At 43.1% G+C, this 27991-nt stretch overlaps 1 protein-coding gene across 1 annotated transcript in view; it reads right to left on the bottom strand.

Annotated features, from left to right (window-relative positions):
* Positions 1-27991, bottom strand: part of atrnl1a (attractin-like 1a) — a 428607-nt gene that overhangs the window by 373966 nt on the left and 26650 nt on the right. The window contains exons 2-4 of the mRNA XM_050071268.1: positions 7778-7861; positions 5069-5182; positions 4008-4136 (exon numbers count right to left, since the gene is read on the bottom strand). Coding sequence (XP_049927225.1) covers positions 4008-4136; positions 5069-5182; positions 7778-7861 — 327 coding nt within the window. The remainder of the gene's footprint in view (positions 1-4007; positions 4137-5068; positions 5183-7777; positions 7862-27991) is intronic.

Below are 27991 nucleotides of genomic sequence, written 5' to 3' on the forward strand. Positions count from 1 at the left end.
AACAGGAGGTTATGGTGTTTCACTCTCTCCTCTCTATGACACTTGTATCTCGACCAGTAGCCTACTTTTGTTGCATTGCTGATCCTCTATGGTACACAAATACAGTATAGCCTAGTATAATCACATATCGGAACAACGGGACGTCAGACTAATGAGAGGTCAGAACAATGCTACGGCACCCCGTGAGAACATGAACCAACTCTAGGAAATTATACAACTTTGGAACAACATGAGTCCCTGATTCAGACCAAAGGAGACGACTCTAGGTCTGAGAGGATCCTTAGTTTAATAAAAAGCACTGGTCTTCTGTGGGACCAGTCTTCTAATGAGACATTCTAGCAAAAGTCAAATGAAGGTCTAATTTTGGGATACACTGACAAAATGAAGCTCTAGCAAAACTTCCGTCTTGAAAACTTGCTGTTTACCTCTAGCATGCATGCTAACTCTCATTTTTTTGCCGTCATTCTCTAGCGCTGTCAATTAAAGCCTCCCTCCAGCCAGTTTTACTTCCTGTTTAACTTTTAACATTCTTTCTAAAACAGAGAATTGGGGTGTGGTTAATAGTCACACGTGGTGTCATCCATGACCATAGCAACCAGATTGCAGGTACAGTATTTTTTTTTTAAAAAGCAACACAGCACTTAATATGATTCCTTTCCTGTTTATCAAAGCACTAATGAGATAACAATTAGCACAACACACTGACGCTCTCCCTCTCTCACTCGCCCTCCTCTTCACCGTCTCCTGCTGCAGCTGTCTGCTGTGTCTTGACAAAGGGAAGCCGCACCACCGCACGCCGGTCACAGTCCAACACAGGAAGAATGAACTTGTTGCAGAGGTCCACTGTTTGAATCAGCCACTCTGCCACTCTGCCACGGGCCACACTGTGATTGTTTTTATATGTTTTTGTAATTCTAACGGCACTTTTCGACTTTTTGCTGGGGGACAGTGCAAACACTCAACCCCTCCCAAAAATCTCTTGGGAGCCACCACCACCACTAGTGTCTGGACTCCATGGTGGGATTTATCTTGCTGCTGCTCAGGGCAGACGCCCCTTCATTAAAAATGTCCCTAACCGCCAAAGTCATTCTGTCAAATCTTAATCATCCCATATCATTCATTAATCTGTATTAAACAATTATCTCTGCTTCATTCACCTATCTCTCCTCATTAAACTATCATTAACTTACCAGTATGACCCCGCTGCTACCTTCAGACAGACGTGACAGCAGGTACAGTGGAGTTTTTCAACAGCAGACGTTTTGACTCGTCTTAGCAGGAACAGGTGAAACTAATTTCCTTAACGATGGCTCAGTTCCATTTAGTGTCCCAGTAAGTCAAAGGGAGCCAGCACTCACAATACCAAAGCCCTAAACTAGCTCATCATAACAGAATGCAGCCGTCATCAATGTGATTAATTACGTCTGTGACATTCTTGCTATGACACGCCAAAATGTCTGCTGCAAAAAAGTCAGTTAGCAACGTTATAACTGAAAATAATGAGCTAATGTTATATTTACTCTGCTGCCAGTGACGCGACCACACCACATTAGCTCGTGTTCAATGTGAGTTTTCAGAAATCTAAGGTACATTTTAGTAAATATTTCCTACGAGACCAAGAATCTCACAGAGCTAGAAGCCTTTTGCAGGAAGAATGGGTGAAAATCCTCCAAACAAGAACTAAGAGACTCTGAGCTGGATACAAAAAGTGTTTAGAAGCTGTGATACTTGCCAAAGGGGGCGCTTCTAAGCACTGACCATGCAGGGTGCCCAAACTTTTGCTTCAGGCCCTTTTCCTTTTGATTTTGAAACGGTAAAAGACTGAAATTAAAAAGTAATATTGCTTAAAATATTGAAGAAATGTGTCATCTTTAACTTCATGCCCTTTGGAGATCAGTCCATCTTCTACTTACGTAACTCACAGTACATTAAATTTTGACAAATGGGGCGTCGGCGGTGTAGTGGATAGTGCCGGCGCCCCATGTAGAGAGGCTCTGCCTCGCCGCAGCGGTTGCTGGCTTGAGTCCAGCCTGCGACCCTTTGCTGCATGTCAGTCCCCACTCTCTCTCTCTGTCACCCCGTTTCACACACTGTCCTGTCCATTAAAGGCAAAAAGCCAACAAAAAGAATCTTTAAAGAAAACTGGACAAATGGTGCCCAAACATTTGCAGTGTATGAGTACAAAAGGAAAAATAAAATTTATAAAATTAGAACCTGTTTAATACACCTGAACCTAGCTTTTAAGTGTTTCATATTTATCACTTTCCACATTGCTACTGCATGAGAGCTGAAGACAGTAATGTTCTGTCATGTTTCATTCATTTGGATTCATGTCTCACCTGATGAAAAACTATAATTTCAATATTTACACTACTTTTGTGTTCTTGTGCACTGAGATGCCAGTTGATCCACTTACATCAGCAGCAAGTTGCTAACCTAGGCAGAGTAAAGCCCCGTTTCCACCAAACACTTTGGATACGGTACCTTTTGAAACCAGCAGTAAGCCTTCAGACATGGTACCTAGACCCTCGGTCTGTTCAGACAGTCCTCTTAAATGTGGGCGGGGTTGTTGTCACTCACTGCTCCGTCCAGCACTCGCTGTATTTCCTCATCAGCGGTGACACAGATGGAAGTCTGCACCTGGTTTATCGTCCACAGAACGAGGCTGCACGCCCACATTTTCAGAACAAAATAGAACAGGCTGCAGTGAGAGTCTCTCTCCATGGGATATTTAAAAATAGCAGCTTTGTGCATTTAGTCCTTCTCAGGCAAGCTCAGGGGTTTAGTGTTGCTGTAGCCCACAGGAACGATGCTCCACAACAGTTTGTTTTGTTTTTTTTTCTCAGAGTGAGAATTGGGTTATATGCTACGAAAGAGTATTGCATTCACTTGACAAATAAAAAAAAAACTGTTTTATTGAGTAATTTTTTCTGTTTTTCGTGATAATTTTTTTCTGGGGTTTTTTGTAGTATTTTTTTTGTTTTTCATGGTATTTTTTTCTGTTTTTCTGAGTATTTTTTGTTTTTCTTGGTAATTTTTTTTCTGTTTTTCGTAGTATTTTTTTTTACTTTGTTTTAGGTTTGAGACACTGGGAGATACTCTTGTCTTTAAGTCATATAGATGGTGTTATCATTAGTTTGTCGACTTTACGCAGGCACCTTAAGACTTTGCGGTTGTTCAGACAACAAGCCCATTCAGATCTGCTGGACATTGCAGTGTTTCTCCAGCATCAGTTGGACACATAACCCAAAACAAAGTAAAACTGGATTAAACTAAACAAGCGGGTCATGTTTGCTTCTATTATATCGAGCTCTCAAGAAAGGAATGAAAGCGTCTGTTGTTCTATTGCTTTCTTAACTCAGAAAAAAATTACCACGAAAAACAGAAGAAATTACACCAAAAAACACCGTAATATGCTGTTCACATGAACTGGTCGAAATTAATGAACATATATATAAACGCTTGAAGATCCACTCATTACTAAAAGTGTCTGTCATATAAAAACTAAAATAATGGTGAAATTTAAGGTGTGCTGATGGATTCACGTCATCAACTCATGCACTGAGTAACATTACAAGTTAACATTCCACTTTAAAAGTTGCCGGCAGTCGGCCCAATGAATTAAATCATTTTTTTCTCAGACTCCAGCTGCTGCAAGAGGCAGCAAAACATCCTTTATTTTATAGTTGGTTATAGTAGCCCTGAGCAGAGTGACCGTCCTCTACTGACCAATCAGACTGCAGTGTTCACAGCTCCACCTTTTAGTACCAGGTCTGTGTGCTAGGTGCCCCAACAGAGGGGGGACCAAACATGGGGACGGTATGGAACGGTTCTGTTGGTACCATCCACAACTTTCACAGTGGAAACAGACAAAAAGTGCACCAAACTGTACCGAACCGTACTGCTCGGTGGAAACAGGGCTTAGGTGCACAGAGGGTTTATCAGACATTCATACATCAGTCTTAGAAAAGGCTAAAAGAGTGAAGGAGGATCAACTCTAGACATACGAGTAGGCGATGCTGAAGCCGGTCAGGTTGTACGCAGCATCGCTGAAGAAGTGAAGCAGGGCGTATCCGGACGTCGTCACCACCTCTGGGACCGTCTCATTACCTCTGGTCTCTGGCACTACCAGACCACTGAGGAGGAGACAAACAGAGAATGAGACATTGGAAAGACACACAGACCCTCTCAACAAAAAAAGTAATAATGATAAAAAGCATTCTGTATTTTATGGACTCTGGTCTGAAAGCATCAGCGGAAAGCTGTAAGATAGAAAGGATTCCATTTGAGCAATTGCAGGCCCCGCCACAAATATGACAGTGATTAGCTTTAAAGTAAAACAACATTGCAGAGCACAGTCATACCGCGTTATGTTTTTATTTGTTTGATGAGGTTTTACTGTGGGGGGTTGGTGGTTTCTTATTTGCTCGGCTTGTCTCTTTTAATAAATGCAATGCGCTGCAAATGTCCCCTCGTCCATTATGAATCCTCCCTGCTGCAACTATTGCCTTTTTTATCCCAACACAAGTATGTACCCATCTATTATGAACAATGTAAGCTTATTTATTGTAGGTAATAACGGTACACAAGCCTAGGGTTTGTATATTCAAATGCCAGATAATTTCCCCTTGGTTGGAATAGGCCAAATTAGCTCTTTCATATCCTGCGAGCAAGTGAACTCTCAACAGGAGATAAGCCTCCGCGGAGCAGAGTAGAAAGTGGGAGGTTGGTAAATTATTGTGGCATTACTGTTTTTTAATGAATTTTTGTCAAATGAAAGTGCCACCCACATTACTGTAGATTGTCCTTTGGAAAAGAAAATATGAATATATGCAATAAAGCTCCAGAAAGAAGTGGTATTCAGGGATAATGTGAGTAATTGCAATATTTTCTTCCTATTATCGCTGTATTGTGGTACAATGGTGATTATGAGGCCCATTGTTTGCCCATACGTGGAGCCATTTGACTGAAAAATTGTTGGGGCTTTGAAGGCTACCTGAGTCATTTCCATATCGCCCCCCCCCCACCCCCTCTTGCAGCTCTCCTATTCAGAGTAGCAGGCGCTTACCTGAAGACAGCAATCAAAGGAGCATAAATGGAGTCTCCATCATAGACGTACATGTGGTCCCAGCTGCACTCCGTGGCAAAGTGATTGAAGCGCAGCCTGAGTACTGCATTAGGGCTGGGAGACGGGGAGTGAGAGGAGACAGAACACAGAATAGATGGGTATGACAAAATGCATTTGATGAATATATATTACCTATACGCTTCATATTATTCTTACTTCTGAAAGGTGTCTCTAGTATTTATGAAGTCTGAGGTTTTGATCATAAATTACTCAAACTCACAGATACCTCAGAAAACCTTTTTGCCGTACTGAGTATCCCGAACTCTGGAATAAGCTCGTTTCCCAGTCTTGAGAAACATGCATATGCTAAAAGGAGTTCTCTGACAGAAACCTGCACATTGTGTCAGGACTCTGATCGCTGAGTGCCGTGTGTGTAAGTGCATTCTCAACTCAAGCTACTTTTTTAGACAGCTACATAAAAATAATGATAAAAATAGACGTGTTGATGATCTTAGCGCTGAAATTAGCAAGCAAACAAGCAGGTTAATCTATTACTGTTGGCTGAAAACACACTAACCAACACATTCTCACTCCGACCTCGTCACATATCGACGTTTGGTCATGGACTTTCCTCGTCCACATATGACATGCAAGGTACCCTGGGTTCGTTGGTTGCTGACTTTCTGGGACACCGTGTGAAGTTCTGCCTGTTACATGCATTGTCTTCATTCAACATACACTTGTGCTTTCACAGGAAATTCACGTCAGTACAACAACGCGAATTGACGTTTTTTTTTCCTTCAACAACAAACACACGTGGTTGGGTTTAGGCAAAAAGAACAGGGTTTGGCTTTGGAACGCTGCTCTCTTGGGTGAAAGTAAGCATTTGTTGGAACCATCCACCATCCCTCCTGCCCGCCCCCTTCGGACTTTTGCTGCCTTAACTTTTGTCCCCGTCCTAATGCGTTTCCCCCTGATGCCGCTTGGCGCCGTTAAACTATAACGGCAACCAGCAGCGTATCATGCCAATGTTAAAGGACGCCTTTTTTGGTGGTTTCTGATGCTGCAAGTCACTGCGCAAGCTCTGGATTTTGACAGGTTCAGAGTGAGATCAGGCTCCACTAACAGCCCACCAGTCCATATATTAATAATATTTGCAAGTCACACTGGTGCTCCATGGTCACAAAATGTGACTTATTAGTCAGGATCTGGAGCCCTGCAGGTACAAAAACACAAACCTTGCCTGCTCACAGTATTGTTTAACATTGTATTACACAATACTGTGGTGCCATTAAACCTGATGATTTATTCACTGTAAGCAGGAAACAAACTATCAGCTCTCCACTCCATATATTAATAATATTTGTAAGTAACAGTGGTGCTTGGTGGTCGCAACATTTGACTGAATAGTCTCAATCTGGAGTCCTGCAGAGAAGACACACACTCCACCTGCTCACACACTATAGCTCAGGAGTAAGTGGTCTGGATGGGCGGAGGAGTGTGTGTGACGTATCATGTTTATGAGCAAATCCATTTGCACAAATACAAAGACACTCTTGTTCTATCCAAAGCTGGGTAACCTCAAATTCAGAATACATTTACTAACCAGTAAAATACAGTACATAAAAAAAGGAATTATTCTTTCAGGCACCGGCAGAGAGTGTGTTATTACTGACAGGTTTCACACTACTGGAGCTATTGACCTGCTGGTGGTGTAAGTGTAATATTTAATTTATATATTCATGATATGTACAAACCCACAGCCTACATATATAAATAACTTCAGCCTATTTTTATATCATATTGATGATGTTATAATGTTCATATAAAATCGTATAGTTAAACCAGACTGAGGAGCGTGTAGCCACATGTATCAGCTCTGCTTCCATTCAGGCATGGCAGGTGGTGGAGGAGACACAGACGTATGTCCAAGCCCAAAAAAAGTAAACATTTGATTACCTAGGCTACAAGTATTTAAATAATTACACTGCTGCAGGCTTTATTTATTTGTTTTCAATGATGTTATAATGATAAATAATATAAATAAAAGTCTCAGATGAGTTGGTGTCGGGCACCAGTGGCGTTCATCCTTTGGTCAGCCTGTCCCACAGAGCCAGGAACTGCAATCTGTGACCGAGGCCGTGCGTCCATGTGGCGGCGATACATTTTTAAGGTAACAATTTGTGGCTGCAAATACTTAGATGCCACTCAGAATATGGTCTAATAACAATTCTCCAACTCGGCCAGATTTGCTGCACCACAAGTCCACAGTGGTTCAAACTTGCGTACATGAGTTGAGACCTGACGTGAGACTTGATTGTAGCCTCTGCTCACGTCCACATCGATAAATACTGAGCTCTGTGTGGAAATGCACCCAAGTTGCCGTCATACATTTGTTTAGTAAATTAAGGCCTCTGTATTATTTCCAGATGTGGTGGAAAATAATGTTTTTTACAGTTGTCTTTAGAAGAATGAAATGTAAAAAGCTCTCTACACAGAACACGTGTATCTCTGTGTGCGTTCAGTTGGTGCGTCTCTGAGCAGTTAATGGGCACAAAGCAACTCTGCAGCACAGTAACTACATATATAGACAAACTCCCTCTATTTGGAGCCCTTCAGCCAGATACAAAGACGTATCACAGTTTTTAACCTGAGTGGAACAAAGCAAGATCAATGATGACAGAGGAGAAGACAAACACTGATACTTACTATCCTTCTATTAGCCAAGTGCATTTGGTCTTGTACTTATAGTTCACTGGTCCATCTGTGAGGGAGCCTGTCAGGTCTGTTAACCTGTAGGAAGACATACAGAGGGGAGACAAAGTTCAGACTGATACTCAGTGATTATGGTAAAACTCCATGTGCTCAAATCAGATGCTTAACCAAAGCGAAACAACAGGATCAGCATCACACAGAGGAGATGCAGTTTTTGTGGTCTGCCACAATCTGGAGTTTGAACGGCTGCTTCTCAAAATCTTATCTTGTGACCCCCCTAAAAACAAAGAGATTCATTCTAGCATCAGGCGGGCTCTCCGTCAGTCAGATCATGAGACAAGCAGTGTTTCCAGCTGGACTTGATGTTTGATTTACTGCGGCTAAATCAAAGATGAATCCCTATAGTGAAGAGGGGTGAGAGAGCAGTCATGTTTTCTCTTGTTTCAGGGTATTACATTTTAAGACACTGGCAAAAAACAGAAGTTTGCTCCAAAAACAAAGACTTCATCTGAAAAAGAAAAGCAGAAAAATATTTTCTTTCAATGTGACTAACATCTTCTAATTTAATTTGAGTTTAGCTGGGATAAACTTTACTAGAATTACTGCCTCGTGTTTGTACGCCTCTGCAAACCAGTCGAGTTGCAGCTACAGTTTACATCCATGTCTGTCCAGACACATATGTTGCCATGACAGTAGACGATGCTTTGAACATGGATGTTGTTGCAAAGAAGTGACATACTCTAAAACATGGATGCTTCACACACATCTCCAACCCAGCAGCACAGAAGATCGAAACAATCAGCTTCAGTTTCAAGATTAGAGTCACCAATTCAGCATCTGACCAAATGTCTCTGAAATGTTCCTGAGATGATGTTGAATAATAGCCAAAGTAGGCTATGTTTTTGAATAACATTATGATGTCACAGTGAAGCTGACCTTTGACCTTTTGGATATAAACTGTCACCCCTGCATCCTGTTAGACATTTGTGTGAGATTCTGTCACAACTGACGTATGTTCTGTGAAGTCACAATGACCTTGATCTTAAAGCTCCGACCACCAAATTCTGATCAGTTCATTCTTCTAAAGAAATTCCCCCAAGGTGTTCTTAAGATGTTGTCTTCACGAGAATGGGACAGATGAACGGACAATCTGAAGCCATAATGCTTCTGGCTGTGGCTGCTGCAGATGGGAAGGAATAAAAATGGATTACAACATGATTTATTGGAAAATTGATATTAACATTAAATGAAAAACGTTAAATGAAAAGCATCTTTCTTTTCTTTTCATACTGGGTGGTTTTCAGTTATTTTCTGTTCCCTCTGCCATATTCATCCATCCATTTTCATCCGCTTATCCAGGGGGGCAGCAGGCTGAGCAAAGCACCCCAGATGTCCCTCTCCTCAGCAACACTTTCCAGCTCCTCCTGGGGGACCCCAAGGTGTTCCCAGGCCAGATGAGATATGTAATCCCTCCAGTGTGTTCTGGGTCTACCCCGGGCCTCCTACCAGCAGGAGGCGCCCAGCAGGCATCCTAGTCAGATGCCCTAACCACCTCAACTGACCCCTTTCGACGCAAAGCAGCAGCGGCTCTACTCCGAGCTCCTCCCCCTATCTCTAAGGCTGAGCCCAGCCACCCCAGGGAGGAAACTCATTTCCACCACTTGTATCCACGATCTCATTCTTTTGGTCACTACCCAGAGCTCATGACCATAGGTGAGGGTTGGGACGTAGATGGACCAGTAAATTGAAAGCTTTGATTTCCGGCTCAGCTCCCTCTTCACCACAACGGACCAGCGCAGCGCCCGCATCACTGCAGAAGCTGCACCGACCTGCCGATCCATCTCACGGTCCATTCTATGCTCACTCGTGAACAAGCCACCGAGATACTTGCTCCTTCGTTTGAGGCAGTAACTCTCCCCCGACCCAGAGAGGGCAATCCACCAGTTTCCGACAGAGAACCATGGCTGCAGATTTGGAGGTGCTGCCATGTTCAGTAATATTTAAACTCATGTACCAACGAAAACTCTGACTGACTGACCTCCTTTAAAGATGATACATGACGTCTACCTAGCATCTACACAGAGGCTACACTAAAGTCAGTCAATCTTTCTCTTTCTCCTGGCTTTAAATCCATAAACAAACGGAAACATGAAAACACAGATTTTTGGTTTCAGGGCCAGCTACATGTTGTTAACAAAGCCAGACTGGGACTCCCTGAAAACTTGGCATTTCACCCAGATGGGCGTAGTTCAGTTTTGCAGGACACAGCAGGGCACGCTTCAGCAAACACTCAGCCTGTGCTCTGAGTGCAGGTTCATACTTTATGATCAGTGGCACATTGTCAGACAGTGGGCCCCCCCACAGATAGGAGCAAGACACACACTTTATTGCTGTGTAGCCACGTTTTGTGTTGTTTTGCATCTCTTTGTAGTTGTTCTCTGTCTCTTTCAGGTAATTTAGAGTCTTTGTATTCTGGTTATTCTGCGTGTCTTTGTGGTTGTTTTGCATCTTGTATATGAGCTGAATTTGTCTTCGAAGGATGAGGGGAAGGTGGATGCTGTGACACCATGGCGAGACATCAAACTGCAGACCATTGTTCGAGACCAATTACAACAAGATTGGTTGTGTTTCAGTGAGTCATCAGGGGGGCTTTTTCAGCGGGTTTTTAGCAATCACACAGGTGTTTATTGGGGACCCATCTCTGTTTTTGAGCAGTTGTTTCTTTACCAAGCCACTGCTGCATTTCCTGCTGGGATGGTGCCACGACACATGGAGATTTTTACCCAAAACATGACCTTTTCCTTACCATAATTAAGTGTTTTTTATGTCTAAATGTAACCACACATTAACCACAGCCTTGTTGAAATGTAGTTTCAACGTATCTGCAAAATACTAACGTACAAATGTAACATATCTGTTTGCCAACATTTCTTCTGGCGGCTGGGTTGGTTCCCTGGCTCCTGACTCCTGACTCACAAACATGAGCCTGATATCAATCTTCTCCTGTTTGCACAGCAGTAAATGAATGTGATTAATGTGTTTATCAAGTTGGCCAACCTGAAATCTGTTTTTACTTCATCTTATTAAACTCCTCCTCTACAGGAAGTGTTAGCACAGCATGAGCCACACTACCTGCCACTGTGCGATTACCTGCTGACAGAGATCCAACGTTACAACCTGCTGCATCTTGTGCTTCCTGCACTCCATTTAAGTAGATTCCACTGTACCTTGCTGCTGCATAACATACGGCTCACCAGCACGGCCAAATGGAGAACAGCCTCACTCAGGCATCACCGACACCACTGATGTCGCACGCAGCCGTCTCTACATTATTTAACTGTACTGTAGCTTCTTTTCTCTTTTAGTTTGATACGAAATAATCCTTACGTGTGCCGTCTCCATCAGTCGTTACTTAGGGCAACGTTGTACCCCAATATTTTAAAACCATATCTATACTGTGGTATCAGATGCACAGATACGTGTATCAATATATTAGAGATGTACATAAATATACGTCCTCAGCCAGCAGGGACTGAGCCTCCACTGGAGGAAACACTGGTGGCAGAACAACACTTATCCTGTCAGCAGATAAACTATGACATCACGCCCATATCAAGGTAAGACTGTGCACGTTACTGTTGCCGTGGCAACCCCGACATGACATATATCCATGTGGCAATCATAATGATCACATTGTTGGTGTGAGGGTACGTGTGTGTGCACGGTAAACATCGGTCACACCTGTCAATCAAAATAATCTCATTCCACTGCTGCGTGGAGGGAGAAGGTGACACACACACGCACACACACACACACACACACAGATGTCCATGAACACACTGTTACACGCACAAGCACATGAACACATTCTCACATTCTCACACACAACACGTCACAGGCGCTGAAGACATCGCAGCATGCCTCAGTTTGACAGTATGTTACTGTATGAGTGTGTGTGTGTGTGTGTGTGTGTGTGTGTGTGTGTTATCCAAGCCTGCAGTGTCACTGTAGGCTCTGTGGTCACACTGGCGCACTGCCAGTCCAGACAGACAGTGAGAGAAATACAGAGTGAAACTAATTTTTATTGTGTTCTGGGTAAGAGAGCGTGTAATGATTTTTCTTTTTTATTTGGTCAAACTACAATGTGCTTTTACAAGGTTGGAGTGAGATTAAAACCGGCCTCAATAAAACACAAAATAAGATGAAAATAGAACATTTTAATAGATAACATCTGATCAAATTTAAGGATAATATTAGTCAGTGTGAGCTGAGTAAAAAAAAATAAGCGCACTGCTCCATTTAAACGTGACACACTCTACTGTCTGAAACATGTTCAACAGTTCCTGTGCAAAAGGAATTTAAGCCTTCACGTCACAGGACGTTGTCATAGTTATGCATTATTATGATAATTAAAATTACAGCAGATAAATAGAGCCAATAACACGATGCCAGACTGCTTTCAGTGACTTAACAAAGGCAGCATCTTCACATCCTGATACAGTGTGTGGCGCTTCATGTAGCTTTACACTTGGTTTGCGAGCTGCCAATAAACACAGAGAAGAAGAACAACAATGACTGTAGATAATTTCTCACTGCATCTTAGCATTTAACACCCTCAGGTGAGCCTATCGGTTATCTTATTGGTTATCGACCATGAGAAGAATGTAATTATTGGTTATAGGTATTGGTTGGGAAAATCCATATTGGTCCATCCCCAGCAAAAATGAAGACAAACATTAAAGGAATACTTCACCTGCAAAATGACCTTTATTATTTCAATGACTCACTGCATGTTATCTTGAATTCGTGGGAAAAAAAACATCCCTCCATGATGAATGGACAATCCATTTTCCGGGCATTAAGGTAACTAAAGTCTGCATTTAACAACAGCAGAGTATACCAAAACAGTTTACAAACTCTCACACAGCTCATGAAGTATAATCTCATTCATCCAGTCATATGCTCAGTTCTTCCCAAACACATGCATGATGTGGGTTCCATTGAAGAACCATTTCACCACTGACAATATGGTCTAAAAAACCAGGCTGTCTAAGCAGCAGAAAGATGCAAATACTTTTTAAATTGATGCTACATGACCAGAGAAAACAGCTTTAGCTCAAGAGGCAAAAAAAACTACAACTACCAGAATACACTGCTGCATCAGACCCATAAACACTCCGGTTGGTGGTAACGAACATGTCGCCTTACAGTTTAACTGTGAGCTGAAATATGTTTTTAAAACATTTGAGGAGAGAAACAGGCAACGCAACACAATCTTGGTTTGTATTTGATTAGCATTGCTTAGTTTTAACGTTTGTGCTTTTTTAGCCTCTGTTTTCACTGTGCAGGGAACAGTATGGCGTCCCTTACACTAACCCCAGGTCCCCCCCGGTCCCTCAGGTCAGCTGACCCACGGCTCTGGCCGTCCCTCCAGATTCCCGCTCAGCAGTGATTGTACCTTTGCTGTGTCTGCCCCCAAACTGTTAAACAGCATCCCCCTCCCAGTCAGATCTGCCCCCTCCATTGGCTCAAAACATACTCCTATGATTTCGCATTTAAGTCCTAATGACGTGGCTTTCTCTGACGTGAGCCTGTAGCCCTTTTTAAACAGGAATTGTGCAAATTTGCAGGAAAGCCCAATCAGTCTTCTTTCAGCATTGGCAGTATAAAAACAAATCGGGGAGTGCAGCAAAATGCCGCCTACCTACTTTTGTTCATACAGAATGCGGCTTTTTCGGGGCAATGGGGGGCGTGAGCAAGTAACAAAACGTGTAGCTCAGCGTGTGACGTTAACAGTGACGTGGGAGGGAAGCTGCGGCTGGTCAGTCCTTCGGCGATTCTCTCATAAGTCGGCCCGTTCTTCACCGTCCCCGTCATCTGACGGGCAATGGCCTCTTCGTTTGCAAGGACAAGGAGGGCGCGCAATTCCTTGTCTCCCCAGTTGCTCATCTTTACAGTGTCTGTCAGGTTTGTGTTTCCCTCTTGCTACTAGCTGCTCGCTAATTCCTGCTATCAGCTGTTTACTGTTTATCCACCGCCAGTGGCTCGCACGTGCTGCGCCATCAACAGCCCCTCCCGTTGTGGAAGGCCGCCTCGGTCTGCTACCCTATGAGGCGGAAAACTGGGCACATTGGATCAACTCGCCAATCCGGCTCTGTGTGTCTAAACGCTCGCAGCTTGCCGGCAAAATGGCCCAACATTCGCCGAAAATCTGGCAGTGTAAAAGGGGCTAGTGTGTGTCTCTGAATGTCTGAGCTGTGTACCTGACAGTTATGCTGCCTCTCATGTATGTGTTTTTAGTGACGTATTCCTTTTGTACAGCACTTTGGTCAACATGAGCGTTCAAGTCAACTTGTTGTTCACGGACTCTCAGTATTACAGCTAAACAGGGCACTAAAATACGTTTCTGAAAAAGTTTTAGGTGAGAAACAGGCAGTGTTATAACATAATCTTGATCTATATTCAGTCAGCGCTGCCTAGTTTTACTGTTTGATCAGAGTTAAGTTTGAGTTCGAGAGAAGCAGAGAGAGGCGGCTTTTTCTCTTGGTCCAATTCCATTATCCTTATACAAAAATGCAGATGTACAACCTGTAGTTAGCGCAACAGCCCACGAGTGGGAGGGGGATGTCAGTGTTATTTCCTGTAGATGTTTCTAAAGTTGACATGGTAACACAGCAAGATGACAAAAGGTCATCATCAACTTCGATGGCAGTCAATAATAACCATTCAAGTTTACAACTCTATCCTCAGTGACTGCCGCCGTGTATACACTGTAAACAATGGAGGCGTTGGCAGGAGCTGCTCGCTGTCTAAAAGGACCAAAAAATAAGTACCATCGCTGTGCATGTGCTCAGTCTTTCTAGGCAATGAGCGATTATATGAGTGAGGCTAACTGACACGTGACCGCCCCGTCTGACTCTGACTCAGGCAGTGAAATAATTGGATCCTTCTTTAAGAATTTGTTGAAGGACCTCAAAGGGAACAAACCAGTCGCAGACGGCGATACACATCATCATCACCACCATCATCATCACCACCATCATCAGTCAGTACATGAGATTAACAGTGTCGGGCCAAATGTGCTGCTGCTCTGTAATGAGAGAGGAAGACGGAGAGCAAACAGATTGCAGCGCAGCCGGACACAAGCCACAGTAAATGCTAAAATCCTGCCAATAATACACACACACACACACACACACACACAGAACGCATACACACACACAGAACACACACATGCACACACCCACAGACATGTGAGATTGAAAGGAGGGTAAAAAACAAGAGAGATTAATAATAAAATAGCTCTCAGGCCCTTTTGTTTTGTCTCCTCTTTCGAGCTTTTGATCTCTCATGCCCTCACTTCTTCCTCTTCTGTCAGTCTATTCCTCCATCCATCTCTCCTATCAATCCCTGATGATCACAGTTTGATCCTCTGGCTCTAATCCCAGATTACAAGACAAATATATATGTCATGCGGCTGCAATGCCTGACTCCGATGATGATGATATTGATGATGAAAACTCTGCATTTCATCTTTTCTGTTTGTGTATTTTGATGATGATGTACGACTACAGTGGGTTGCCAGAACGACATTAACAAGATGTATTGTCTTTTGTCCGTCTTATTACTGCAATGCTTCAAATTTAAGAGCACATTTCATATCCCAGCTAAACAGGGTCATTGTAAAAAATGTTGCACAGCTTTCACAAGGAGCATTAAAAGGTGAACTGTTGCACGTGCACACTTCCTTTAACATTAAATGCCATACGCTGTTCACAGGGAAACGAAACATGGCAAGGTCTGAAACTTAAAAATCAATATTGCACATACTGCACTGCGTTTAATAAATGGTTCTGGACTGGGTTGTCTCTGTACAGAGGACTTCCTATATACTTCATAACAGGGTAGATCCTCTGGGGCCACTCAGGTGGACACTAACAGGATGCTACATCCCACCAGTAATGAGTCTAGTATTGGTATTCATATATTTCCCACAGCTCCACCTTATTCTGCTGAAGTGCAACGCTGTGAGTTGAAAATGCAGAAATGAGAAAAGGGGAATAAACAAAAATAGGAGTAGCAGTAGAAATGTTTCAGGAGTCGTTTTAGGTGTTTACTGCCGACACATTCTCACCCTGACCTCGTCACATATTGACGTTTGGTCATGGACTTTTCATGTCGAGATATGACGTCCAAGGTACCCTGTGTGTGTTGGTTGTGGACGTTCTGGGACACCATGTCAACTTCAGCCTGTTACATGCATTGTCTGTTTTTAAAATACACTTCTGTTTTCACAGGAAATGTATACAGTCTCTTTCAAAATAAAAGCACTACGTCGGTACAACACCATGAATTGGTTTTCCTTTGACAACAAACACACGTGGTTACGTTTTGCAAACACATGCATGTGTGTTCGAGAAAAAAAAAACAGGGTTTGGTTTTACAATCATACTGGAAGTGAACTCTGGCCTCCAGGGTGAAAGTCGTGGTTGCTGGACCCAACCACCACCTCTTCCACCCCACTCAGACTTCCGCTGTCTTAACTTTCGTTGTTGTCCTGCCCTGTTTCCCTATGCAGCTGGACGGCGTTAAACGATAATGACGTTCAGCCGTGTATCATGCCAATGTGTAAGGACATTTTTTTTTTGTTGGTGTCTGACACCAGGAGTCACTGCTCAAGTGCTGGTTTTCGTCATCTTCGGAGTGAGACCGGGTTGTTACTGCACATGCCGCTAGGCCATATAGTTCTTCAACAGCTAAACATTTAGGGTAGGGTAGGGTGAAACGAGACAAGATGAGACAAGATGAGACGAGACGAGACGAGACGAGACGAGACGGGACTAGACAGGATAGGATAGGCCCTATAGCTCTCCAACAGCTAAACAATTAGGGCAGAGTAGGGTAGGGTAGGGTAAGACGAGACGGGACGAGACAGGATAGGATAGGCCCTATAGCTCTCCAACAGCTAAACATTTAGGGTAGGGTAGGGTAGGGTAGGGTAGGGTGAGACGAGACGAGACGGGACGAGACAGGATAGGATAGGCTCTGTAGCTCTCCAACAGCTAAACATTTAGGGTAGGGTAGGGTAGGGTAAGACGAGACGGGACGAGACAGGATAGGATAGGCTCTATAGCTCTCCAACAGCTAAACAATTAGGGTAGGGTAGGGTAGGGTAGGGTAGGGTAGGGTGAGACGAGACGGGATGAGACAGGATAGGATAGGCTCTATAGCTCTCCAACAGCTAAACATTTAGGGTAGGGTAGGGTAGGGTAGGGTAGGGTAGGGTAGGGTAGGGTGAGACGAGACGAGACGAGACGAGACGAGACGAGACGAGACGAGACGAGACAGGACAGGATAGGATAGGTCCTATAGCTCTCCAACAGCTAAACATTTAGGGTAGGGTAGGGTAGGGTAGGGTAGGGTAGGGTGAGACGAGACGGGACGAGACAGGATAGGATAGGCCCTATAGCTCTCCAACAGCTAAACAATTAGGGCAGAGTAGGGTAGGGTGAGACGAGACGAGACGAGACGAGACGAGACGAGACGAGACGCGACAGGACAGGCTAGGATAGGACAGGATAGGATAGGATAAGCCCTATAGTTCTTCAACAGCTAAGCATTTAGGGTAGGGTAGGGTAGGGTGAGACGAGACGAGACGAGACAGGACAGGACAGGATAGGACAGGACAGGATAGGATAGGATAAGCCCTATAGTTCTTCAACAGCTAAACATTTAGGGTAGGGTAGGGTAGGGTAGGGTAGGGTAGGGTAGGGTGAGACGAGACGAGACGAGACGAGACGAGACAGGATAGGATAAGCCCTATAGTTCTTCAACAGCTAAACATTTAGGGTAGGGTAGGGTAGGGTAGGGTAGGGTAGGGTAGGGTGAGACGAGACGAGACGAGACGAAACGAGACAGGATAGGATAGGACAGGACAGGATAGGATAGGATAGGATAAGCCCTATAGTTCTTCAACAGCTAAACATTTAGGGTAGGGTAGGATACGGGGAGACGAGACGAGACAGCATAAGATAGGATGCGATACAGTGTCCACATAAATGACTAAAGCATTATTTTCGAATTATTACCATTTTCATTAACATCTAACTGAAATCACAGTCCTTCCCTAACTTTAACCAAAGTGCGTTAGTTGCCAAAACCTAACACAGATCTCTGGACGTGAACCCGAAGTTCTGGTACCAAGGTCCTGTCTGCCTCTGAAAACACAGATACGTTACATTTGTCCATCATTATGTAGCATGTATACTGAAACTATACCTTACTTTATGTTTCAACAATGCTGTGGTTAATGTGTTGTTAGCTGTACGCACAAAAAGTTGCTGGAAACAGAGCGTTGACTTGCTAAAAAACACCCATTTTGTTGTTTGTTGGTCTCAAACAGTGGTCTGGAGCTTGGCAGGTGTCTCATCTTCCATCCCCTCCACCTCCCAATGACAAAGTAAGCTCATATACTGTCACTTTAGAAATGGTGATATGATACATATGAAACACAGAATATGTTATAACAAATTCTTAGTTTGCAGAAATGTATAATACCAACATTTTCTTCTGGCAACTGGACTGGTAAAGAACACGCAGAAGGCACCAGACTGCCGGATAATTCAAACCCAAAACTTCTGGCACTGCGAGGCAACAATGTGAACCACTAAGTCTGTTTTTACGAAGAAGTTTTGATTACTTTTAGGACTGTTTATTGCAAATGATAAATAAACAAATCATGTTTTTGTAAAACAGTTTTTGTTCTTATCCAATAACTAGATAATCATCAGAGCTTCACTGCTGGAATGAGGGTCTTTTCATGAAACTGAGCTGTCTATGCAGTAGAGAGAAGCAGATACTTCTGAAATTGGTGCTATATGACCGGAGGAAAAAGAGAAAAAGGACTGTGGCTTTTGATTTTGCTCCCTTCAACTACCATAATGTACTGTAACACATTGGACCAACGAACTCTGAGAGATGAGCAGCGAGATCTGGGCGCTGATAAGATGGAGAGAAGTTTACGAGAGTTGATTTACACATACTACCCACATTATTATGACACAAAGCTGGTGGGAAATCGGCTAAGTATCCCTTCAATCGTTATTTTTTCATCTCTCTTGGCCTCATCTTGGCCAATCCCTCAAATTAAAGATAAGGAACAGAATTGGAAAAAGCCTTGGAGTGTCCCTCCTCACATATTTCTGGGCTAAATAAAAAACTCTGTGAGAGCAGAGTGACGATGCAGAGAGCCTCAGCTCCTCTATGAAAACATGCGAAAGGTAGATCCCATTCATAGTTAATGAGGAGCTGCCTGGAGAGGCCTCCTGCAGCCCCAACAAACCGTCACTCCCAACGCCTCTCGCATTAATCCCCCTAAAAAAAGCCTGGCATAGAAGAAGACAGGGACACCTTCTGTGCACACTTGCAGACATGACACCAACACACACACACTTGCAGCCACCTGAGGTTATCAATGGTGACCAGAGACAGCAGACAGTCGAGGAGTTCACAACATGAAAGTCACATCCTTTACAGCTTTCAGGACTGTATCAGGCTCCGCACACACACAGATAGAGAGAGAAGAAGAGCGTGAGAGGGTGATGGCGGCCGGGGCAGAGGAGGCAGGAAGGCAAAGACAGATGAGGAAGAAGAGACAGAGAGAGCAGAGAGATAAAACAGAGACAGGGACGAGGGGATGAGGTATAGAGGAAGAGAGTCCAGCACCCTTTGAAATATTCATCTGCTCCGGGTGAATAATTGATGGCGTACAGAAGACAGATGCATGAGGGATAGACAGACAAATGGTTAGAAGAAGGAGATAGAGAGCCCCGTGTCTTCAGGTGATAAAGGTGCAAATCAGCTCTTTCGTTCTGTCTCCTCAAAGGTCGACCATGGACGCTCCCCGCAGGACTTATTTTACCGTCCTCTTCTGTCATGAAGAACACAAAACTTTCTCACAAACCTCTTCTTTATGAAGAAACTAAGAAACTTACAAAGATAATAAGATCATGCTAATTCTAAATCAAAGTTTATTGAGAACATCTGCATCTGGTTTCTGAATCTACTTACATTGCCATGTCAAAAAACTGATTTAATAACAAAGATCAATGCTGCTTTGCCTTTTATGTAAAACACAAAGCAGCAAACATGAATTAAACATTGCAGAAAAATAGGATTAAAGAATTAAACATTCAGTGCTGCCAGGGTTTTGACAAAAACTAAAAAGAGAGACCATATAACTCCTGTTTTACGTAACCTTCACTGGCTCCCAGTATGTTTCTGAATTGATTTTAAAATCCTACCAGTGGTTTGTAAGGCTCTTAATGGCGTCGCCCCCTCTCATATCATAAGCCCCTTTTACACTGCCAGATTTTCGGCGAATGTTGGGCCGTTTTGCTGGCAAGATGCTAGCGTTCAGACACACAGAGCCGGATTGGCGAGTTGATCTGAGGTGCCTAATTTCCCGCCTCGTAGGGTGGAACGAGGAACGAGGCCACCTTCCGCAATGGGAGGGGCTGTTGAAGACTTGTGGGAGGAGCTGTTGATGACGCCGCACGTGCGACCAACTGGTGGTGGATGAACAGGAAACAGCTGATAGCAGGAATTAGCGAGCAGCTAGTAGCAAGAGGGAAACACAAACCTGACAGACACTGTAAAGATGAGCAACTGGGGAGACAAGGAATTGCGCGCCCTCCTTGTCCTCGCAAACGAAGAGGCCATTAACCGTCAGATGACGGGGACGGTGAAGAACGGGCCGACTTATGAGAGAATCACAGAAGGACCGACCAGTCGCGGCTTCCCTCCCACATCACTGTTTACGTCACACGCTGAGCTACACGTTTTGTTATTTGCTCACGCCCCCCATTGCCCCGAAAAAGGCACATTCTGTATAAACAAAAGTAGGTAGGCGGCATTTTGCTGCACTCCGCGATTTTGTTTTTATGCTGCCAATGCTGAAAGAAGACTGATTGGGCCTCGGGGACCAAAAAAGTATTTCTGATTCCGTAAAGGAGAGTTGGTGGGGCCTTTTATACATCTGAGCCCAGGGGCCCATTGTCTCAAAATCCGCCCATGTCTGTCTGTTATGTGGTTTTTGTTACACAGCATGTTGGGAAATGAGGGGAACTCCCTGGCAAGCTTGGACCTTGGACAACTCCAGCTCCCAGGAGCCTCTGTCAGAGGCTAGAGGTTAGCTAAGGAAGGGGGCGGGACTTCTACTCTCTATAGTGTCACACTGTAGCTACGCAGCTAATGCATCAGCAGATTAAATGGCAACAGAAAGAAAATCAAGCGACACTGGTACAAGCTGTTAAAGAAATAACAGCAGTGATGCATCCAGACAGTGTGCGGTGACACCCAGACTGTGTCTCTCTGACTGAGTTACACCACCAAAGTTAAACAGTCTGTCCAGTCAACAACAAAGAAGAAAAGGAAGTTGAACCAATGTGGTCGATGTGTCTTACAAGATGCATTTATAAAAGCCTTGTTGTGATGATTTCCTCCTTCCTACTCCTCCGCTACAAGGCAGACATTCAGCAACCACTGGACAGCACGACCGCGTGGTGACACATTCACCGAGAGAAACACGCCATCAAAACAACCACAACCACACATACAAAGACTTTCAGTGACAGCGTGGAGTCAGCTGAGAGTGACATCACGGCCAGTAACAGAAAGACGTACACATGTTTGTGTTTAGCTTCCTCTGACTGTTTTCATCCGCCGATCCTTTTAATCATGAGCCTCACACTTCACTACTCTTCTTAAAGCTTATCTCAAACGAGCCTGTTAAAGACGGCAGAGCGGTCCAGGAGTGATCTCACTGTGCAAAAATGTCCTCCCGCGTGTAAAAAGACACACACAAAAATAATAATAAAAATTCACAGGCTTGAAAGTGCTCCAAGCATAATAACACTCCTCGACTATATAGTTTTAGATGACCATATTTAGAAAACGCAGCTCAGGGCAGTGACTCACTCGAATAAACCTTGTAATTCACAAGTATGCACAACACTGGAATTCCCTCGCAGGCCAGTCAAAACTCTCCCTAAAAATCTGGATACACCAGCACTGATTGTTTTATCAGGCTGTAAAGACTTTTCTTTTCTTGGCTGGCTTCTCCTCTGAATCCATCCTCTTTAATACGCTCAATTAAAGGTGGTATCATCCTCAGTCCACCTTCACATTCAATATCAAAGAGCTGAACAACGTACAAACTGTGTCGAAATCATGGGACTGCTGCTGCATGTCTCGGCCCTGACTGTCTTTACTGCAAATCTTATTCAATAAAGCAAATACAATGCGTACAAAGAAAGCATCTGATGAAAGCTTGTGCTCTGCTCAGCTGAAACACAGGCCTCTGCTGTTCAACTGTGAATTAATAAATAGGCGCTAATTCTAATTCAGTGCATGTATTAAGTTCGAGGAGTTGTTAATATTGAAGTGGAGGAGAGTTAACACCCTGCCACAGTGGGATTTGAACTAAAGTTCATTTTTCTGAGGCAACATCAGCACCAGCTGAGCAGAAGAAATGCAGTGCAGAGCCGCCCCACCAGCACTAAGCCGATATATCTAATGAACACAATGGATGTGAACCTATTAAACCACCGTCAGTGTCTTAAACAGGTTACAGGTCACAAACAAAGCCAGAAACAAGACATTTATAAGATACAATTAGACATAGTTTTACATTATGATGGTCATTAAATGGACAATTAGCAGATTTTTCAGGTCTCACTCTGTCTGTTCAAGGAGGGAATGTTGTGCCGTTCTTCCACCTCGCTGTACTTTATAAAAGGTACAATCACTTTGTCTTGTCTCACTTGTCTTTAAAGGTCCAGTGTGTAGGATTTAGGAGGATAACGGGTCCTCGTTTATGGAGATCACCATGTTGCATTGCCATGTTTCTACAGTATCCCAGAAGGAAGAAAACCAAATACTGGATCTAGATAGGATTGTGTTTTTGCATCAGCCACCAAAGTTAGAATGACCTCCGTGAGGAGGCGGCGTGAGAAAACTAAGGATTGTTTAAACGTGAAGCTGCTTTATTCAGCGTTTTTATTGATGTACATCACCTTGTCTGTTTGTTTTGCAGAGGAGGAGACCTCTGATGATAATTTGGCTCCAGGTGAAAACATCCTAAATGTCTGGATCTTAAGTTATCAGAGAAACTAATATTTTTGCCTTGGGGTTGTATTATTTTATCTTACGCGACATTTGCGGAAATTTTTTGCCATAATTAGTATATAAATTCCTGAGCTTGGGCAAAAAACATAATTTGTGAGGTCACACTGACCTTGACCTTTGACCTTCAACCACCAAATTCAATTCAGTTCATCACTGAGTCCAAGTGGACAGTTGTGCCAAATTTGAAAAAAAAAAAAAAATCTGTTAAAGGGACAGTGCACCCAAAAATGAAATTCAGCCATTATCTACTCACCCATATGCCGAGGGAGGCTCAGGTGAAGTTTTAGAGTCCTCACATCACTTGCGGAGATCAAAGGGAGGTAGCAACACAACTCCACCTAATGGAGGCTGATGGTGCCCCAGATTCAACCGTCCAAAAACACATAACTGAAACCACAAAATATCTCCATACTGCACAGAGAGGCAGTTAGCGCTGCAGGCTACAATGAAGTTAAAAACAGAGTTCAAATGACGTTTTTCCAAACAACTTTTTGGAGGATTCAGGACACTTGTATCACTACAGATGAACAGTATGGAGATATTTTGTGGTTTCTATTATGTGTTAAGGGTGAGTAGATAATGGGTGAATTTTCATTTTTGGGTGCACTGTCCCTTTGAGGCATTCTTGAGATATCACTTTCACAAAAATGAGATGGACAACCCAAGAAAAAATAATGCCTCTGGCCGTGGCTATCACCAGTGCAGAGGCATAAGCATACATTAGCAGGCGCTACGTTAGCGGCCGTCACTAACATCGGAGCAACACTGATTTGTAACGTAAACTGCTTTATTCTGGTTTTCTATTTTCCTCTGCAGTTAATTCAGCTTCTGGTATTAATTTCCTGAACAATGAACACTGGAATTATAGTCGGGAGAAGTCAGCCAGTTGAAATCTGCAATCCTCACGACAATGCTTGAAAAAAAGAAAGACGTTTTTTGGTGAGGAACTTGAATAAATACGGCTGTTTGACTGAGAAATGTGTTTATGTTTTCACAGCACTATAAAACAGATATTAGAGAAAGAATTATGATACATTATATACAGTAAAAAGGCTTTTGAAGCTTGAAGAAGATTACTTTAAAGGTTGGTTCAAAAATATATACGATTAAATTTGTGCAGTCCAGTTATTTTTTTTTCCTTGTTTCCCTGGAGCATAAGGGAAAGTAAATAACAACATAAAAAACTCTGTATTGGTATCAGCTCTGGGCCAAATTGTGTCCAGAATTTCACAATCGGTGCAACCTTAATGATATCCACTCAGGCTCCAGTCAATGCTGGTCTTGCTCTGACCTTTCTGTACATTAAAAAAAAAAAAAATCTATGATTGTCTGCCCAGACGACTGGAGGGTTGGATATTTAGAAATATGCATTATTATAAATGCCTGTGGGATTTTCTGACTTTCAGAGAAGAGATAATTTATAGTCTGAGCTGTGGACTGAATTTATATGTAAAGTTACGTATCTTCACACAGCGGTCTCAGCATATATCTCATGTCTGCAACACAATGATCAGGACACACAGAGGCAAATATTTGGTCATATAATTCAGTGTATTTCAATAATCTGTAGTTTTCATAAATCTCTGACTCCCGTCCCCAGAGGAAACAGATTAACAGTGTTCTCCACAACAACCTCTGAGCTGACTCCATCCTGCCACTGCCGCCTTTACAAAGATCCCACATACATTATATCACATGCACAGTGCTGGTATTATCTCGCCACTGGCAGTACATCCAGTTTCCAATTTCCACCCCATTTATGTTTGTATTAAGTTCAAACAGTCGTCTGATAAAACAGTAAGTGATATTATCAGTGACACCTCTTGAACGCTGTGCAAAACTCTCGCAGTGGGTGAAACACACAGCAGATAGCAGCAGAACTACATAAAGCCGGTGATGGATAACCAGACAACCACAAAATGACGGCCGCATTGTTCACACCGACGAGCATGCACACACACACAAGGTGCAGGGGCCAATAGTGAAGATTGAGAGATCTGCGTGTGTGTGTGTGTGTGTGTGTGTGTGTGTGTGTGTTCATCCGTGTGTGTGAGCGTCAAGGGGGAGCAAAAAGAGGAGATGAATGACCAACAATTGAATAACCTTGACCTTCTCTGCAGATATCCTTTATTAAAAATCAAGAAAAGCCCTTCTGCTGGGAATAACGAGAGGAGCGGGGGTGTGTGTATGTGTGTGTGTGTGTGAGGAAGAGAGAGAGCAAAAGAGTGTGTATGATTGATGTTACTAGGTCTCTATCACCTACAGTATAGTCATGGTCCAGTGGCTTTCACACTGGCGCATCACTCATCGCCAGCCTCCCCAATATCACTCTCTCTCTCTCTCTCTCTCTCTCTCTCTCTCTCTCTCTCTCTCTCTCTCTCTCTCCCTCTCTCTCTCTCTCACACACACGCACACACATCATATGGATCCTGTACCTCAAATAAGGTCAAGGCAAAGCTAATAGGAACATGGCAAGTTTAAATAGAACTGAGTCAACTGAAAAAGAGAAACGCGGCAGAAATAAAGGAAGAGGAGAGGATGAGGAGAAAGAAAAGATGAGAGGAGGAAGGAGAGAAGACAGAACAGAAAGTAGAGTAGAACATAGAAAAGAAGAGACAGAAAAAGCAAAGATGAGAGAGAAAGAAGAAGAGGAAATAAAGGAAGAGGGGAGAGAGAGAGAAATGGGGAGAAAAATAATGAAGGATAAAATAAAATAGGTAAGACTAGCATTACTTCACATCGCGTAGTGTTTTCAAGTGTTTTGTGCAGAACACTATGATGTCACTGTGAAGTTGACCTTTGACCTTCTGGATATAAAACATCATCGCTTCATTATTTTATCCTGTTAGATATTCGTGTAAAGTTTTGTCAGAATTAGGGTATAAATTGAGTTATGGCCAAAAACATGTTTGGTGAGGTCACACTGACCTTGACCTTCGACCACAAAATTTGAATCAGTCAAAGCGGACTTTTGCATCAAATTTGAAGACATTCCCTCAAGCTGTTCTTGAGATGTTGTGTTCACATGAATGAGATGGATGCAAGGTCACAGAGACATTGACCTTTGACCCTTGACCACCAAAATCCAATCGTTTCACCCTCGAGTCCAAGTCAACCTTTGTGCCAAATTTGAAGAAATTGCCTTGAGGTGTTCTTGAGATGTTGCATTGACAAGAATGAGACAGCCGAGATCACAGTGACCTTGACCTTCGACCACCAAAAACTAATCAATTCATTGGCGAGTCCAAGTGGACATTTGTGACAAAGTTGAAGATTCCCTTGAGGTATTCTTGGATGGCACGGACAGACGGGTGGACGGACCCAAAAACATAATACGTCCATCCACAGCCAACGCCAGTGCGGAGACATAGAAATAAATGTGATAAATGTCAGTGTGAAAGTCCGCTGACCAAAAGGTGATATTTGACAAGTTGGGATGAGAACGTGTTGAATGGGCAGAAGAAAAAGGAAAGAAATGAGAGCAGAGGAAAAAAGAAAAGAGGAGAAATAAAAGCACAGAAATTGTGACAGAAAGATGAAGAGAAAAAAAAAAAAGAGGAAAAGGACGGGAAAAAAGGGAAGAAAGGAAGACATAACACACACACACACACACACACACACACACACACACACACACACACAGTGGACTGCATATCGATGTGAACATCCATACACATGAGGTGACTTTGCTTTACCCATCTGCCTCTGTGGGATGTGAAAGTCATATTCAAATATTCATCCTCTCATGTTTGAGCAAACAGAGCCACGTGTTCCTCTGGTTCTCCAGCAGAACCTCATCAGTCCTCTGCTCTAACCCGAGAGTACAGGTCTCCCTAATGACTCCCAACACTCCAAAGGTTAATAGACTCTATGCATCAGTCTATTAACTGCTGCCCTGAGGTCTCTTAACCTGGGGAAACTTTAAAAATGTAATACATAGGGGGAGAAACTCACATAGCTACAGATTATACTATCACTGCACCTGTCCTCGGAGACTATATGACACCAAGCTGCAGACCACTGTTGGAGACCAGTGTTTCCAGCAGGTTTGAACCACCAATCGTGGGTATAGTGCACGAAAACACACCTGAACATTATATTTTTCTGACCATAACCAAGTGATTTTTGTGCCAGGCCACAGCACTGTTTTGACGTCTATGTGCCTGTTTGGGATCAATCTGTGAATCTCCAGTGAGCTGACATTCTGAGTTAGCATGGTAAGCTAGCCATTAGCAATGTGCAAACATCACTATTTTGTTTCCTTTTTAGACCACTGGCTTATTTTGTGTTATGTTGCTTTGCCTTTAGAGTACCATAAACCAATCGGAGATATCTGTAAGCAAGTGTAGAAATGATTTTCTGAGTTTTATTGTTTGTTTTGCTACGAAGAAAGATGTAAGCATGAGCGGTTTAGCTTGTTTACTGTGGCTATTGCTCACGACGACTAACATTTGAATGCAAGATGTGAATACATTTAAATTCATATGGGAAAATTTACAAACTGTTTTTTCTGTGTTGTGTTTGAACACAGTTGATTCTGATTAAGTCCCTGATGCAGAGAAATCTGGTTACTAATGGTAACAAAATTTTTGTACAATAGTAATGAGAGATATTTTCCCTGCTGTGTGCAGATTGGTTTTGTATGAGTCTGAAATTATTTCTGAGAAAACATGGTCCAATTTTGGTGAGCCAGGATCAACCTCTGAGGTTGATGATGAGGATCCAGCCTAGTTTGCTATGATACCACAAGTGAAACAACAAGCTTACTTCAGGACAGATGAGCATATGAGATCTGAACAAACACACTACCTGGGTACCAACGACAATATTCACACATCTCACACCTGAACTGAGGAGAACTGAAATGGACTGAACAGGGTTTTTTTATACCTTACTATATAATGACGAAAACTCTGTCTGTCTGTTCCATGTTTTTCTCCTCACTGACTTGGTCAATCCATGTGAAATTTGGCACAGTGGTAGAGGGTCATGGGAGGATGTGAATGAAGCAATATTACATCA

Source organism: Epinephelus moara, chromosome 19 (genome assembly GCF_006386435.1).
Source record: "Epinephelus moara isolate mb chromosome 19, YSFRI_EMoa_1.0, whole genome shotgun sequence".
In the NCBI taxonomy this organism is placed as follows: domain Eukaryota; kingdom Metazoa; phylum Chordata; class Actinopteri; order Perciformes; family Serranidae; genus Epinephelus; species Epinephelus moara.